The sequence below is a fragment of the Mustela nivalis genome, assembly GCF_964662115.1.
Source record: "Mustela nivalis genome assembly, chromosome: 16".
NCBI classification, from domain to species: Eukaryota; Metazoa; Chordata; class Mammalia; order Carnivora; family Mustelidae; genus Mustela; species Mustela nivalis.
The window spans coordinates 56,057,935-56,073,255 of NC_139035.1; the positions used below are offsets into that span (position 1 = coordinate 56,057,935).

General features: G+C 41.6%; 1 protein-coding gene across 1 annotated transcript in view; it reads left to right on the forward strand.

The window, feature by feature from the left end:
* The first annotated feature begins 9,197 nt into the window (after window positions 1-9,197).
* The window catches only part of RRP15 (ribosomal RNA processing 15 homolog), a 39,166-nt gene continuing 33,042 nt past the window's right edge, over window positions 9,198-15,321 (forward strand). Inside the window, 2 exon segments of the mRNA XM_082703009.1 lie at window positions 9,198-9,225; window positions 9,228-9,356. Coding sequence (XP_082559135.1) covers window positions 9,213-9,225; window positions 9,228-9,356 — 142 coding nt within the window. The 5' untranslated portion in view covers window positions 9,198-9,212.

Genomic DNA, 15,321 nt, shown 5'->3' on the forward strand with positions numbered 1-15,321 from the left:
AAGTGCTCCATACCAGGAGGCATTTCTCTGCACATATGGTCTGCCATCTAGCTGGAAACTGGACTCTTTATTTGCCAGTGCCCTCTGCCAGGGCTTTTTTCTCAGTCATTCCACTGACCTCTTGACAAATCCCCTCAAAATCACCTCCTTGAAAATATCTAATAGACACATTCCTGACCACACTTAGCTTCACCTCACAACAGTATCTAACAAAGATGATGCTTGCTTCCTTTTTGAAATACTTTCCTCTCTTGCTTTCCTAATTTCCTAATTCTGTCTACTTTTTGGCTACTCATTTCCATGCACTCCCTCCTTACCTCTAAATACCAGAGTTCCTTGCCAACTGGAAAGGGCCTCCTTTTTCTCTTCTTCCAGGAAAACCTCATTCATTCCTGAGCAGTAAAAATCACTAAGATGTTGCTGTCAAATTTTATAACCCAAATCTCAAGCCCTGGCCTCTGTCTTGAGACGCAGTTACTTAGTCAACATTTTTACCTAGACGTCAAGATCTTAACCCTGACAAGGCCAAATAGAAACTATCTTTCCTCTGCCCATTTCTTGATTGGATTATTTGTTCTTTGGGTGTTGAGTTTGCTAAGTTCTTTATAGATTTTGAGTAAACCTGGTGATTCACAGACCTGTACCCCTGGGGATAAAATATATGTTTATAAAAAATAAAATATTAAAAAAAAAAGAACGATCTTTCCCGCAAAGCTGGTCTTCCCCAGCCTTCCCCATATCAGCAAACGGCATTATCATCCACCTAGCTGTTGAGTAAAAAAATCTAGGCATAATATTTTATTCCTTTACTTCATGGGTTCATCTAGTCCATCAACAGCTGTATGCTTGCACATCTAAAATATATTCTTAATATGTCATTTAAGTTTATTTCCATCCTATTCTAAGCCACCGTGATCTCTCACATAAAATTTAAAGTAATCTCCTAACTGGTCTGAGCATTTATACTCTGACCCTGACAGTTTCCAACAGAACTAAAATGGTCATTGAGAAATGAGCTCAGATCCTATTATTGCAGCGTCAGAATAGTACCATGATGGGGGACCTGGGTGGCTCCATTGGTTAAACATCTGCCTTTGGCTCAGGTTATGATCTCAGGATCGCAGGATTGAGCCCCATATGGGGCTCCCCACTCAGTGGGAAGTCTTCTTGTCTCTCTGCTTCTGCCCTTCCCCCTGCTCATAATCTCTCTCTCTCTCTCTCCCTCAAATGAATAATAAAATCTTTCTTTAAAAAAAATTGTATCATGACTCCTCACTTCTCTTGGGATAAAGTTGAATGTTTGCCTGACCTACATGGATGTGCTTAATCTGGCCCCTTCTTACTCCTGTTACTTCAGCATGTGCCCCACCTCTTCTGCTCACTATGCTCAACTCCGGCTGGCTTCTGTTTCTCGAAGGAGCTTGCTGCCTTCCTTAGAAAATACTTCTCCCAGATTGTCACAAGGCCATCTCAATGACACCATTCAGATCTCAGCTCTGATTTATCCCATCTCACTTTAGGCATCCCCTTATTCCAAACCATTCTCTATTACATTACCACGTTTTATTATCTTCCTGACACTTATCACTAGCTACAGCTATTTATTTTATTTTTCATTTGATTATTACTTATGTTTCCTTCACATAGAAGGTAAGCATCACAAGAACAAGGGTCTTGTCCATCTCATTAGGGAATCCCTAGTACCGAATGTACAACATGGCACATCGTAAGGGCTCTTAAAAATTTGATGAATAAAATGACATGTCGAGGAAGCCTTAACCCTGGGATTTTACCTTTGCACAAATAGTCACTTCTCTTGGATGATGTGGCTCTTCAACTTTGGAAGGATGAAAGAAAAAGGCCCAGCTCTTAAAGCCTCTTTCAGCTGTGTCACTGGTCTACTAGGGACACCCAGGCGAGGTTCAACTGTCATAATGAGAAAGAACTTCCTTGTATACAATCAGGACACAGTTTCTTAGCAGAAATGAGAATGTAAAAGTCTGGAAGAATCAAAGCGGCCCACTTTTCTCTTGTGTTTGCTTGATCATTCAGAAATGCTGGGCAAATCTTGTCACTGTTGATGAATACTGCCTAGGAGACTGTTAACTTCCATAGTGAGGTGAATTTTTAATGGAAAGGTTTTATGCAAGGTGAAATATGTCTCCTTGATACATGATAGCCCCTGTCTCACTAATGCAGGCTCCGAGACCAGGAATTCAAGAGTAATTTGTTCAAATGAAATAAACCGTATTACGCCTACCAGTACTCACATGGTCTGTTGTTTAACGCCAACCAGATGATGTAATTTGTCCCTTTCTTGTTTACAGGGATGTTTCTAAAGAGGCAATCAAACATGGCCTCAGTCTGGTTAGGAATAATGAGGCTACTGCCTGGGTCTTAATTATATCATAAGCTGAAGTTCAGGGCTAGAGGAAGTGAAGATAAAGAGGCGAGCTGTCGTCTTTTTAAGGATGTTCCTAAGGATCCAAAAACATGTCTCCTTAAAAATGAAGACTGTGAGACTCAGAAGCAGCTGTACGAACAAAAGGATAGAATACTTGAACTTTGGAGGTGGTTTCACATTTCCTTAAGAGAACAAAATTCCCTGGTCTGTGAGAAAATGGAATTCTAGTTACTTGTTCTCTAATGGATTTCAAAAGTCTTAAGACTCACATGACAGATTATTACTAGTAATTTCTTCTGTCCTAAGGGTGAGTATCCAGAGGAGACACAGAATGCCATACCTTCACAGGCATCTAAAATCTGCAAGTCCTTGTTTCCCACAAAGGAAGGTTGCCCACTTAGCTGTGTTCATAACCTGTCAACCCACAAAAATTTATGCTCATCTTTATATTCTCTCTGTTCTGTTACTACTTGAAAATAATAGCAGAGTTCAGAAAAAAAAAGCATTATACTATTAGCACTAATTTTATATTCTTTTTTTTTTAAAGATTATTTATTTATTTATTTGACAGAGAGAGATCACAAGTAGGCAGAGAGGCAGGCAGAGAGAGAGGAGGAAGCAGGCTTCCTGCTGAGCAGAGAGCCCGATGCGGGACTCGATCCCAGGACCCCAAGATCATGACCTGAGCCGAAGGCAGCGGCTTAACCCACTGAGCCACCCAGGCGCCCCTAATTTTATATTCTTAATGCTATTAGATATCTTTGCATTTTAATCTTGAATTATGGATTTCCAATCAAGGGGGAATTCTTTGGGAAAACAAAGTCTACTTGGAAATTCTTCCACAATAGCCCAGAAATGTAGACTGAAAAGATTTTTAAAGTTTATTTAGTCCAACCGCCTCATCTTTAAGCCTGAGAATACTGAAATACCTTTACCTTGTTAAAGGTAAAGCAAGCTGACAAAAGTCACATAGTGTATGGAGTGCAAAGATTTTTGGAAGCAAGGAACAGAAAACCTGACTTATTACAAGCTGACCAAAATGATGACCTAAGTTATGTTACTAATAGTAATAGGAAGGACAGATATAGAATGGCAGTCCTAGTTTTCTAAGTCTAGCATGACAAAATACCACAAATTGGGGGGCTTAGACAACATACATTTATTTTCTCTCTCTTCTGGAGGCTACAAGGTTGGTTTCTCCTGAGGCTTCTCTCTTTGGCTTATAGATGACCACCTTCTCATGTGTCCTCACAGGGCCTTCTCTCCGTGTACACGCCTCCCTGGTGTCTCTTCCTCTTCTTTTAAAAACACCATTGCTCTTGGATTGAGACCCACCCATACGATCTCATTTAACTTAAATTATCTCTTGTAAGCCCCTATCTCCAAACAGGGTCACATTGCAGTAGGGCAATGTGAACACAATTCAGTCCACACTGTGGGTTTTTGCCTCTGGTGATTTAGTAGCTCAATAACATTATTCAAGGTTAAGAAACTGCCAACTTGTTTTCCAAGTGGTTGATCATTTTACATTCTCCTAAGCAGCGTATGAGATTTCAAGTTGCTCCACATTTTCACCAGTATTTGGTATGGTCAGTCTTCTTAATGTTCGTCACTCTGAAAGATATGTGTTCATTGGGGCTTTAATTTACATTGCTTTAGTGGCTCATGATGCTGAACACCTCATGTGTTCATTTGTTATTGGTGTATCTTCTTTGACGAAGTGTTAGTTTAAATCTTTTCCCATTTTAAAAACTTCTTATTTTTAAGATGGAGCTTTGAGAGTTCTTTTTATATTCTGGGCACAACCCTTTACCAGACATAAGCTTTTAAAATATTTTCTCCCAGTGTGTGGCTTGCCACATCCATCCATCCATCCTTCCTTCCTTCCTTCCTTCCTTTCTTCTCTTTTTCTTTTCTTTCAAATTGACTTTATTTTTAGAGCAGTGTTGGGTTCACAGCAAACTGGGAGAATGTACAGAGAGTACTCCCTTTCCCACACATGCGTAGCCTCCTCTATTATCAACTCGCTGGCAACGGAAGGCTACATTTGTTACAACTGATGAACTACATGGACACATCAAAATTACCCAAAGGCCATAGTTCGCATTACAGCTCTTCATTTTTGATGTTATACAGTGTATGGATTTGGGTAAATACATAATGACCTGTATCCATCTTTATGACATCAGACAGAGTATTCGCACTGCCTTAAAAATCTCCCGTGTTCTATTCATCTCTCTCCACCATGCCCATTCCCCAACTCCTGGAGACCACTGTCTTCCTAGTTTTGTCTTTTCCAGAATATCATGAAGTTAGGATCATACTGTATGTAGCTTTTTCACAATGGTTTGCTCGTCTGCTTTCTGATGGAAACTTTGCGGTTGTACTGTTTGTCTATTTCACTTTGATTCCATTTTGTATATGATGTGAGGTATGAATTGTTTTCAAAACTCACCCTCACTGATTTTTAAAGTTGGATGAGTTGTTTCTACAATCCTGATAAGTCAGGTATTTTTTCTCTTTTCCTGCATTGTGTTTCAAGATTTAATTCTGGACTTCATTTTAGTGTAAGATATGAGCTTCTTTATTTTCTCCACAAATTGTTAAAACACTAATATTCTGCTGTCTCAGTCCCCCAGGGCTCCATGCTCAGAGGGGAGTCTGCTTGAGATTCTCTCCTTCTGTCTTCCCCCACTCCCTCACTCTCAAATAAATAAATAAATCTTAAAAAAATAAAGAATTATTTTATCTAGACATCAGTCTCTGTCTATCCTCTCCCAAAGTTAATTCCAATAGAATTTTGAAATTGGCATAAATAAATTACTTCAGAATACTTGATCTCTCATTTAGGAGTATGGTATATCATTTCAGCTTTTAAAAGTTTTCCTTTATATCTCTCATTAAAGTGACAGGTCACTAAATGCTTGTGATTTCTTTTCCTCTGAGACCGCAATAGAATTTAACACTGGTGACAATCTCTTCTCTGGGGAAATTTATCCCAGAGAAGATAAATGTTCTTCTTACAACTTTATCCTGGTCCCTCTTTCTTTCTTTCTTTCTTTTTTTTTTTTTTTTTTAATTCAAGAGGCCTCAGATTGTTGATTGTTTTATTTTTTTTTAAGGATTTCATTTATTTATTTGACAGAGAGAGGTCACAAGTAGGCGAGAGACAGGCAGAGAGAGAGGAGGAAACAGGCTCCCCGCTGAGCAGAGAGCCCGATGCGGGCCTTGATCCGAGGACCCAGGACATAGATTTCTTTTTTTCTAATTTATGTATTCCAGAGGGATCATGACCTGAACCGAAGGCAGAGGCTTTAACCCACTGAGTCACCAAGGCGCCCCTGGTCCCTCTTTCTTATGCCTTCCCAACTGGCAACTCTGATACTATTAAGATACCCTCTTTCTCTTTGCAGTCTCCCTTCACGGATTTTTCTCTATGCAGAGAACCCATGCACGATCACTTAACCAGAATCTCTTTCCAGAGCTCCTGCCTAATCATTTTTGCATTCAGACCTTGCCAGAAAGCAGCAACCTTGCTCTGGGTGCACTGTACAATGACCCTGACCTCTTATCTGTTCCATATCCATTAGTTTAGAGTTCTTCAATGTACTCACATCAGTCAAGCTGCAACAAACCATGCAGAAGAATTTATTGTATTTGTTATCCTCCTATAAATATTGGTGTTTTAACAAGGAATCCTTGTTTTAGTTTCCCTGATTCTTCCAGAATTGAATAATCCTCCAAGGAACTTTTTAATAGTGCTGTAGGCAGGCAGGGACTGTATGTAGGTGCTGACAATATTTTCATCACTTCCCTCACTCTAGCTCTGTATCAGTCGGGACCAATCAGGAGATGGAAACGCCTTAGTAATTTGAACAGGAAAGTTTAAGATAAAGAGTGATTAACTACAACCGAGCATTGCAGTAACAAGGGATGGGCTGGTCAGAAATGAAGAGCATGCGTGCTAGAAGTGCTCTGCTATGAGATTGCATAAGGGGGCTGGCCAGGGAGAGCTGCTGGCCGCTGGGTGCCACTGAGCATAGTGCATTGCAGAAAGCAGAGGCTACCTGTGCTAGAGGAATTTAGGGCCGGAGAAGCTGTGGCAAGAGTCTCTAGGAAGACACACACACTAGAAGCAGGAAGCCAGCTGCTCCTTCTTACAATGTCATTCTAGTGCCCTCTACTGACAAAGCTTAACAACCTGTTGGTAGGCAAAAGGAGATCTTTTAAAGGATCCACCCATTTTTTCACAGAACAGCCAAAAAGGGTGAATGTGACATTGAGAGGTTATAAGCTCACAGCTATCATGGGTATGTTTATACAAATGCTCGTAGAGGGGCACCTGGGTGGCTCAGTCACTTAAGCATGGGACGGAGTCTTGATTTTGGCTCAAGGCATGATCTAAGAGTCGTGAGATCCAACCCCACTTCATGCTGAACATGGAGCCTGCTTAGGATTCTCTCTCTCTCCCTCTCTCTCTCTCCCTCTGCCCCTCGTCCCTCCCACTCTTAAAAACAAATGCTCATATAAATGTCTAGGAGACTTTGGTTATTTCCACCATTCCTGGACATTCTATTTGCAAAACTTTCAATTATCTTAGTTCATTGCAAGGGCATAGATTTCTTTTTTTTCTCATTTATGTATTCCAGTGCGTACCAGAAATTTCCATTGTCTGTTCTCTGCACATACGTGTTAAACGTCAAGGGCAACAGTCTGAGTAGGGAATATAGCTCAGTGGTTGAACAGACCCTGGAGCAGACAGACTACTCAGGTTTGAACATGATTCTGCCACTTGCTGGCTGTGACCTTGACCAAGTACTCCATCTCTGGTGTGCCTCAGCTCCCTCATCTTTACGATAGGAACAATAGTACCTACCACACTGGCCTACTGTGAAGATTAAGTGCGTTAACACGGGAATCTCCCACTTAACAGTAGCAATCCCTTTCTGAAAATCAGATTTCTGCATGAAAATCTGGAAACTATTTTTTTAAAGGACAAAAATGAATGAATGATAATCAACCAATTCTACCTTTCCAGCAATTCCTTAAATTACAGCTAAACATAGTAACTGTCTACTTATGAATAAGCTATCATTTTTTTTTTTTTTTAAGAGGGAGAAGTGGGTGGAGTGGGGGAGTGACAGAGGGAAAGATAAAGTATCCCAAGCAGAGCCTGAGCCTGGGCTGAATCTCGCCCCTCTGAGGTCATGATCTGAGTCCCTACCAAGAGCCCTACACTTAACAGACTAAGCCACCCAGACTCTCCAAAATAAGCCATCATATTAAGATGTCAAATGCTTAGAATACCACTCCTGATGTTCAATAATATTAACAAATGGTACCTTCTATGCCAGAGAGCCTTCTTGCCACTGTCATCATTTTTCTCTCTAACATTTGTTTCTTCTCTACAGTTTTCTTCAATGCTTTCCCAACTTTATTTTTGAACTCCATGTAGAACACTAGGCCAAAACAAAGGTTAAGTAGGAAAGTCAGCAGGGCACAGGTTCAACACTAAGTGGCGAGGGAAGATGGACACTGAGCAGGACTGGGAGAATCCAGGCCCCTGCAATGTCCCAGGGGGCATCCCCAGACATACTTCTTGCACTGACAAGAGCTGCACTTTTCAAAAGCTGGAATTTGAACTTTATGGATTGTATTTGCAATGTAACTTTTCCCGCACTGTTAAAAACAAGACAGTTGTTTTGTTTTAAAATAGAGAGTTGTGCTCGCTTTGGCAGCACATATACTAAAATGTACTGAGTTTGGCTTATGTAAATATACCCCCCCCAAACAGCAGCTGGAATGTGTGGGATTGAGAAATCCGTACTCCCTTACAGATTTTAGGTTATTAAAAACCAAGAAACATTCTACCAGGAAAACATCAAGCTGAAGGAAAGCCTTTAGAATTCGTCCGGCCGACAGAACATGATGGATGTATAAAGGTTTGCTGTATTGGGAGTCTGACTTACTAACTTCGTTAATCGCTTATTGTCCTTCATTCATTCACTCCTTCCAAGATTATTTTCTGATCTCCTGCTCTGGACCAGCTTTGCCAGCCTCGGGGACGGTGGAAGGACGAATGAGATCTGGTCCTACTTTCAAGGGGTCAACAAGTGAGGAGGAAAACGGTAGGGCCAGATTGCGGTAGCTGCCCGAAGGGTTGCCGCAGGGAGAAGCCGCCCTGCGGGCAGGAGCGCCGCGCGGCCGCCCGAGATCCGCACCCCAGGTCGGCCCGGCGCGGCCGGAGCCCGCTAGGTCCCGGCCAGACGGCGACGCGCTCTCCGCTTCGCGATCGCACGCCAGGAAAGGGTTAATCAGAGGGCGTTTACGTGATCCAGTGCTTGAGAAAGATCGTGTGTGTCGCGTGTGACTCTTTGGACTTCGGTACTTGGGGAGAGAGGATGACACTCCCGTACCCTTCCCGACGCGGCGCCCGCTCTCCCGGCCGCCCGGCTGCAGGGGCGAGTCGGGGACCTCGGAGGAGCTCCCGGAACCCACACCCGGAAACGCGGCCCGGAAGGGAAGCGGCCACAGGGAGACCAGCAAAGGGGACCTCTCCGGTTTGCGGCAGCGGTCCAAGGGCCAGGGCGAGCTGGAAGAGGGGTCGTCTGAGAACCGTACAGCCACTCCTCTCCCCGCCCCCGGAGCGGACTCCGGTAAAGACTCGCCGAACCCCGCAGACCTCCCGCCGAGGCGCAGTCCGAGGCTAGATGGCCCCGCCCCGGAACCTTGTGTCGCCGGAACTGAAGGCCGAGGTCCTGTGGTGAGCACCGGGCGCAACGCTTCCGGGCGCTTCCGCAGAGGAAACATGGCCGCGGCCGTGGGGGCCCACGTGTGGGTGCAGGGAAAAAGCTGAAAAATTCGCTGAAGAAGAAGAAGAAGATGAAAATGGTAGCCAGGGCAGTAGCTTCGGAGTTGGAAGATGAGGGCAGAGACGCTGCCGACAGTGGAGGTAACGGACTAGGATTAAGCTTTGGCTGCTGAAAAGAAAAGCCGGATTGGATTCGCGGAAAGTAGGGAATGCGACGGACTTCGGGGCTCGTTTCATTTTGGGGGTCATGGAAGGAGCGACTTTGGCCCAGTGAGAATGGCTGGAGGTGGTGTTTAGGGAAGAAGCGCTTTTATTAGGCCTTTTTCACTGTCACTGTTACTGATGAAAAGGGATGAAACTGGTGCTGCTGACAACAGGAAAAAGGTTACAATGATAGAGGCAGAATGGGGCGGGGTTATTTAAAATGACAAGGGTGGGAAAGGTTTCTCAGGAAACCAGGAGCAGAAGGCCGAAAGAGCTAAGAGGAAGATGGGTGGTGTGTGTTTGACTTTTCTCGTGTGGTAGGTGCCTGACTCTGGGAGTTAGAGACCTGATGGCAGTAAATGAAAGAAGAGGATGTGGTTAAAGTAGAACAAAAGTATTACTTGATCTCTCAGAGACGCCTGTTAAAGGAAGGGAAGACACTTTGTGATCATCGCTTAAATCATATGAGTCCCTCAGATCCTAGGAGAGTTATCTGCTCAAGATGGTCCAGTGGCTTCGCATCTCAGAATAACCTCCAGAATCCGTAGACTGTATGATGTAGCTTAGGTCGGGTTTTTAGGTCTCATACTTTCTACTCTGCCCCCTCCTAACTACTATGCCCATCAATGTCTAGCCACATTGATATCCTTGGGCTCCCTCCCACACAAGGGTTTCATCACTTGTTGGCTTCACTGCCTAGATTATTTTTCCAATGCTCGCATGGCTGTAAAAGTAGTTATTACAGTTATGGTCCAGTTAAAATGGTAAGAATGGAAACAAATCCATATCCTGTAGAACCCAGCTTAGGCATCGCTTTCTTCTGTCTTATGCATATTACTCATAGTATGCTATGTTATTATTTTATTTTAACGTGTCTTTCACCTTATAGATTCCCCAGATGCTGGAACTATGTCTTATTTACTTTCATAGGGCCTTCCTTTTTAGTTTTTAGTATTGAGTAAATTTAGTACTGAGTGTTGAGTAAATTTTCTTGCTGAATAAATGAATGAGGTGGCATTTCATCTAGTCCTTGGAGGGGTGAATAATTTTTTGTTTGAGGGTGGAGAAGACAGTTTTCTCAGACATACAGGGGAAAGCACAAACAGTGGCGTGCAGTCTCTTAAAGTGCGCGGGCTGTTTAGGGCACAACGAATTGTCTGCTGTGGCTCTAGCTTCCAAAGAAGTTATAGAAGTGAAACCGGAACAGAGGATAAAGCCAGATTGTAAAGAGTCTTGTGTGCCATATGAAGGAGATTGGCTTCTCCATTTGTAGGCAGTAGGGAACAGTTGAGAACTTTGAAAGAAGAGAGGGACACCTGTTTATAAATACCACTGCTGACTGTATGTCAATTGACAGAGAATGCCAGAACTGTTGGTGGGCAGTGGCAAAACTGTGGTAGAGCTGGCACCAGTACAGTGAAGAGACAGAAGGGCTCCACTTGAAATGTTTTTCAGAAGGAAAACATTCAGTCTTCCAAATAACCAACTTACAAAAAAACTCATAGCACCATAAATTTTGGATGTGCTCTACTGTTAGAGGAATTGGATAATAATAGCTATATCTTTTGAGCTTTTGTATGTTCTGTGTACTGTTCCAAGCTCCTCATTCATATGTGTGTCATTTCTTTTAATTCTGACAACAACCCTATGAGATTGATGCTGTTATTCTCATTTTACTTATGGGAAGCTGAGGTCCAAAACGGTTATGACTTGATCAGCAAGTTGATAAATGACACAGCCATTACTGAAGTTTGGCTGTAGCACCTGTACTCTTGATTCCTTCCCTTTTTCTCTTTACTTTCTTATCTGTATCCTTTAGGTTTTGACTTAATTGTCTCTATCCACGTTTTCCTTCAGGATTTAGACTGTACCTCTGTGACAGATAAATTATAAAGGGCCTCTTATTTAATAAATTCAATAATGTAGGTCCGTTGGTTATAAGATGGGGCATCCTCCTTTTGCTTAATTCAGAATTTGTTATTTAATATCTGAATCTGCTATTTTCCTCTTAGGAAATCAGTTATTTCTGGAAAGGCGACCAGCGGAAATAGCTTTTGTAGTTCAGAATTTGTGTACATGTGGCCTTGGCAGAACTAATAAGTTTTCAGGAATTTCAGAGAATGGATGCTGAGAAACTATAAAGGCAGAAGATTAAATCTGGTTCAAACACATCAATGAATCAGTTGGCAAATTATAAGTTTATTATTATAGTGAAGTGTACTGGCTTGTTTTATCAGGAAATTGAATCAGAGACTTCTCTTTGAATTTCAATTGGATCCTAAAAATTGATAAGGATGTACCTTGTCATATGAACATTTGAGAGCAAATTCTTTCAGCAAAATACTACTTATATTTCATAGAAAACACACAGGTTAAACACATGCATTGTTTGAACTTTTGCTCCTTGCTTTAATTATATAAGAAAGATAGAAAATGATGCCTTTATGAGTGTAAGACTCTCAAGTAGTGTTGGTCAGACTTCGCAGAAATTTCCTAGTTCTTAGGATGCCTGGTTGGTTCAGTCGGTTGTGTCTGCCTTCGAGTCAGGTCATGATCCCAGGGTCCTGGGATGCAACCCCACATCGGGCTCCTTGGTCAGCAGGAGACCTGCTTCTCTGACTTCCACTCCCCCTGTTTATGAGCTGTCTCTCTCTCTCTGACAAATAAATGAATTTTTAAAGAAGGAAATTTCCTAGTTCTGTTAAGAAAAACTTTGTCAGCTTTACTAACAGCTGTACCAGAATTTGGCGTAGAACTTGATACATGGTATAGTACTAGATGTCCATTAACCATTCCAACCAAATTGGAAACTGCTCTTTCCAATTTAACCAATTAATTTTTAATGGTTAATTTTCATTTAACCGTTCCAACCAAATTGGAAACTGCTCTTAATGTGATTTTTACATTTTTCTCATGTATTAAGGTATTGTTGAGGGTAAACTTAACAGAACTTGTATATAATGTAAACTTACACGATAGTGAAATGGTTCAGACTGAATTTTAGTAAATTGTAATACTTTTCAGTAGGGTTTGAAATTTGGTCATAATAGTATCGCAAGTGATCACAAATCAGATATGTGGAAGGTAAAATGCTACAGTCGGCATTTTAAGTAACAGATAAATATCGGGCATTATGAAGGGGATGATGACACCCCTATCTCAGTCAATATTGAACTGCTCAGATTTATTGAATTGATACCTTGTTGCAGGTTTTGATACAATATATAATTGGTTCTTAAGATTTTGTTCATTTATTTGACAGAGAGAAAGAGAGAGCGTGCAAGCAGCGGGTGCGGCAGGGAGAGGGAGAAGCAGGCTCCCCAATGCACAGAGAGCCTGTGTGGGGCTTGATCCCAGGACCCTGGGATGGTGCATAACCTGAGTGGAAGGCAGACATTTAACCGACTGAGCCACCCAGGTGCCCCTAAAGTTTGTATTCTTAAAACACATACAAGCACTCATAGCCTCCCTAGTCAGTAAATCAACTCAGGTGAGGAAGGAAAAACTGGTTGATGGTATCCAGTACTATGGAGAAGTTGTTGATAACCTCTACCTCTGAGTTATCCTTGAATTACTCAGATTTATTGAATTGATGCAGCCTTGAAGGTTTAGACACAATGCTAACTGTATACTTAAGCTTGTAGTCTTAAAAAAAATAATCTTCTATAGTCAGTAAATCAGCCCAAGTGGAAAAAGCCTTGGTCATTATCCAGTGCCATGATGTGATCAACCCTTCTCTCATAGCACGTGCCTGTAGGACTGTAAACTGGTAGAGAAGAATGGTGGTTTCATGTTTTCTTGAATTGTTCTGTTCACACACATGAAAAATGGCCATGTGCTTCTAACGGAAGACTTGATAACAATCCAGTTTAGAAGGTCCTAGGAGCTATTGCTTCGTTTTTGATAAACTACAAAGCTGTATTTTAGATATAATAATAACCCAGCAGATAAATGTGCTTTTTATCAAACTGTAGCTTATGGCCTCTTTCATCATTTAAGTTACTTAAAATAGCAAAGGAACATGTCTAAAAAATGAAATAAATCATAGGTACTTGAATGGTTTAGCACTTTATAGGACAGACTCAGGAAGGAGATTACTTTCAGGCTTTGTGCTTTGGCTTGTCTAGATGGCACATGTAATCACATCTTTTAATTTGTCTCAGAGCAGCACTTTTTCATTTCGATTATTTTTATGAAAAGTTGGGATGACTTCATTTTTTTCCAAAACTAAATGCCTTTTAGAAAAAATTTAAAACAAATTTTGAATATTCTAAATTTATTTTATATATATATATATATATATATATATATATTTTTTTTTTTTTTTTTAAAGATGTATTTATTTAGGGGTGTTTGTGTGGCTTAGTCAGTTAAGTGTCTGACTTCGGCTTAAGTCATGATCCCAAGGTTCTGGGATCAAGCCTCATGTTGGGCTCTCTGCTTGGCAGGGAGCCTGCTTCTGCTGCTGCCCTTGCTTGTGCTCAGGCTCTCTCTCTGTGTCAAATAAAATCTTTAAAAAAAAAAAAAAAAAAGATAGGGGCACCTGGGTGGCTCAGTGGGTTAAAGCCTCTGCCTTCACCTCAGGTCATGATCCCAGGGTCCTGGGATCAAGCTCCATATCGGGCTCTCTGCTCAGCGGGGAACCTGCTTCCTCCTCTCTCTCTTCCTGCCTCTCTGCCTACTTGTGATCTCTGTCAAATAAAATGACTAAAATTTAAAAACAAAACAAACAAACAAAAAACACAGTAGCTTGCTCTGAATGAGTGTTAGCTAGGTAGTACTGTCAGTATTTTAGAGTACTTTGAGAAGTTGTGGGACATGGGGCACCTCGCTGACTCGGTCAGTAGAGTGAGGCACCCTTGATCTTGGGGTCATGTATTTAAGCCCCACACTGAATGTAGAGCTTACTTTACAAAAGAGAAACAAGTTGTAGTGCAGTGACATTGATGACTTCTAAAGTCAAGTCCAAGGTAGCCTGCCTGCACTTAATTCCTGGGCACGTGCGCTATAGGCTCTATCCTGGACCGCAGACAAAGTTACAGTGGAATTGAAATCCCTTTTACCCACTCTTTTTTGGCATCTTTCTTTAATGTTTTGTGATCTCCCATCCCTGGTCTGTCTTCTAGGTTCTCAGCATTCCTGTCTGTCCACTGGTTACTCTCCATTATTTATTTCATGTCTACCATGTACCAGGTCTGTGCTAAGTGCTTTTCATGTGTTACCTGATTTAATCATGGTAACAACCCAGTGAGGTAGGTATTTTTCATGCCTATTTTGCTACAAGGAAACTGAGACAAAGCAGAGTCAGGTAAACTCACCCCAGTTAATACTGTTGGAAAGTAGTGGACTAAGACATAATGCCACGTCTGTCTGATTTTATAATCTGAGTTCTTCACCCCGTGCTGTGACTAGCCGGTCATCTAAAGCTTCCCATCCAGCACCTCCCGCATCCTGAAGATCCCAGCCACCAGACGCATTCCTTCCTTGTTCATTTCTCCTCCACAACCACATTAAAATTCTTACCATGTGTGTCTCTGTGTGTAGTATGTAATCAGCACTTAAATGTTTACTATGGGCTAGGCACTCTTTCAGGAACTTTAATATATATTAATACATTTAAGTATCACAAAACCACAATGAAATCAATACTATTTTATTGCTATTTTTACAGATGGGGATTTTGTATCTGGAGGTAAGATTGAATTCAGGCAGCCTGACTTCTATGTTCGTACTCTTTACTACTACTAACTGATCTCTACCAAGTTTTTATGAGGAATTCTGTTTGATTTAGAGTAATTCTAAAGGTGTGAAGTAGGTTGAATGTTAACCAGTAACCTTAATGCTCCCAGATGGTATTTGTATTTTAAAAGAACAACCTTCTTAATCCAATAGAGAAGCTTTT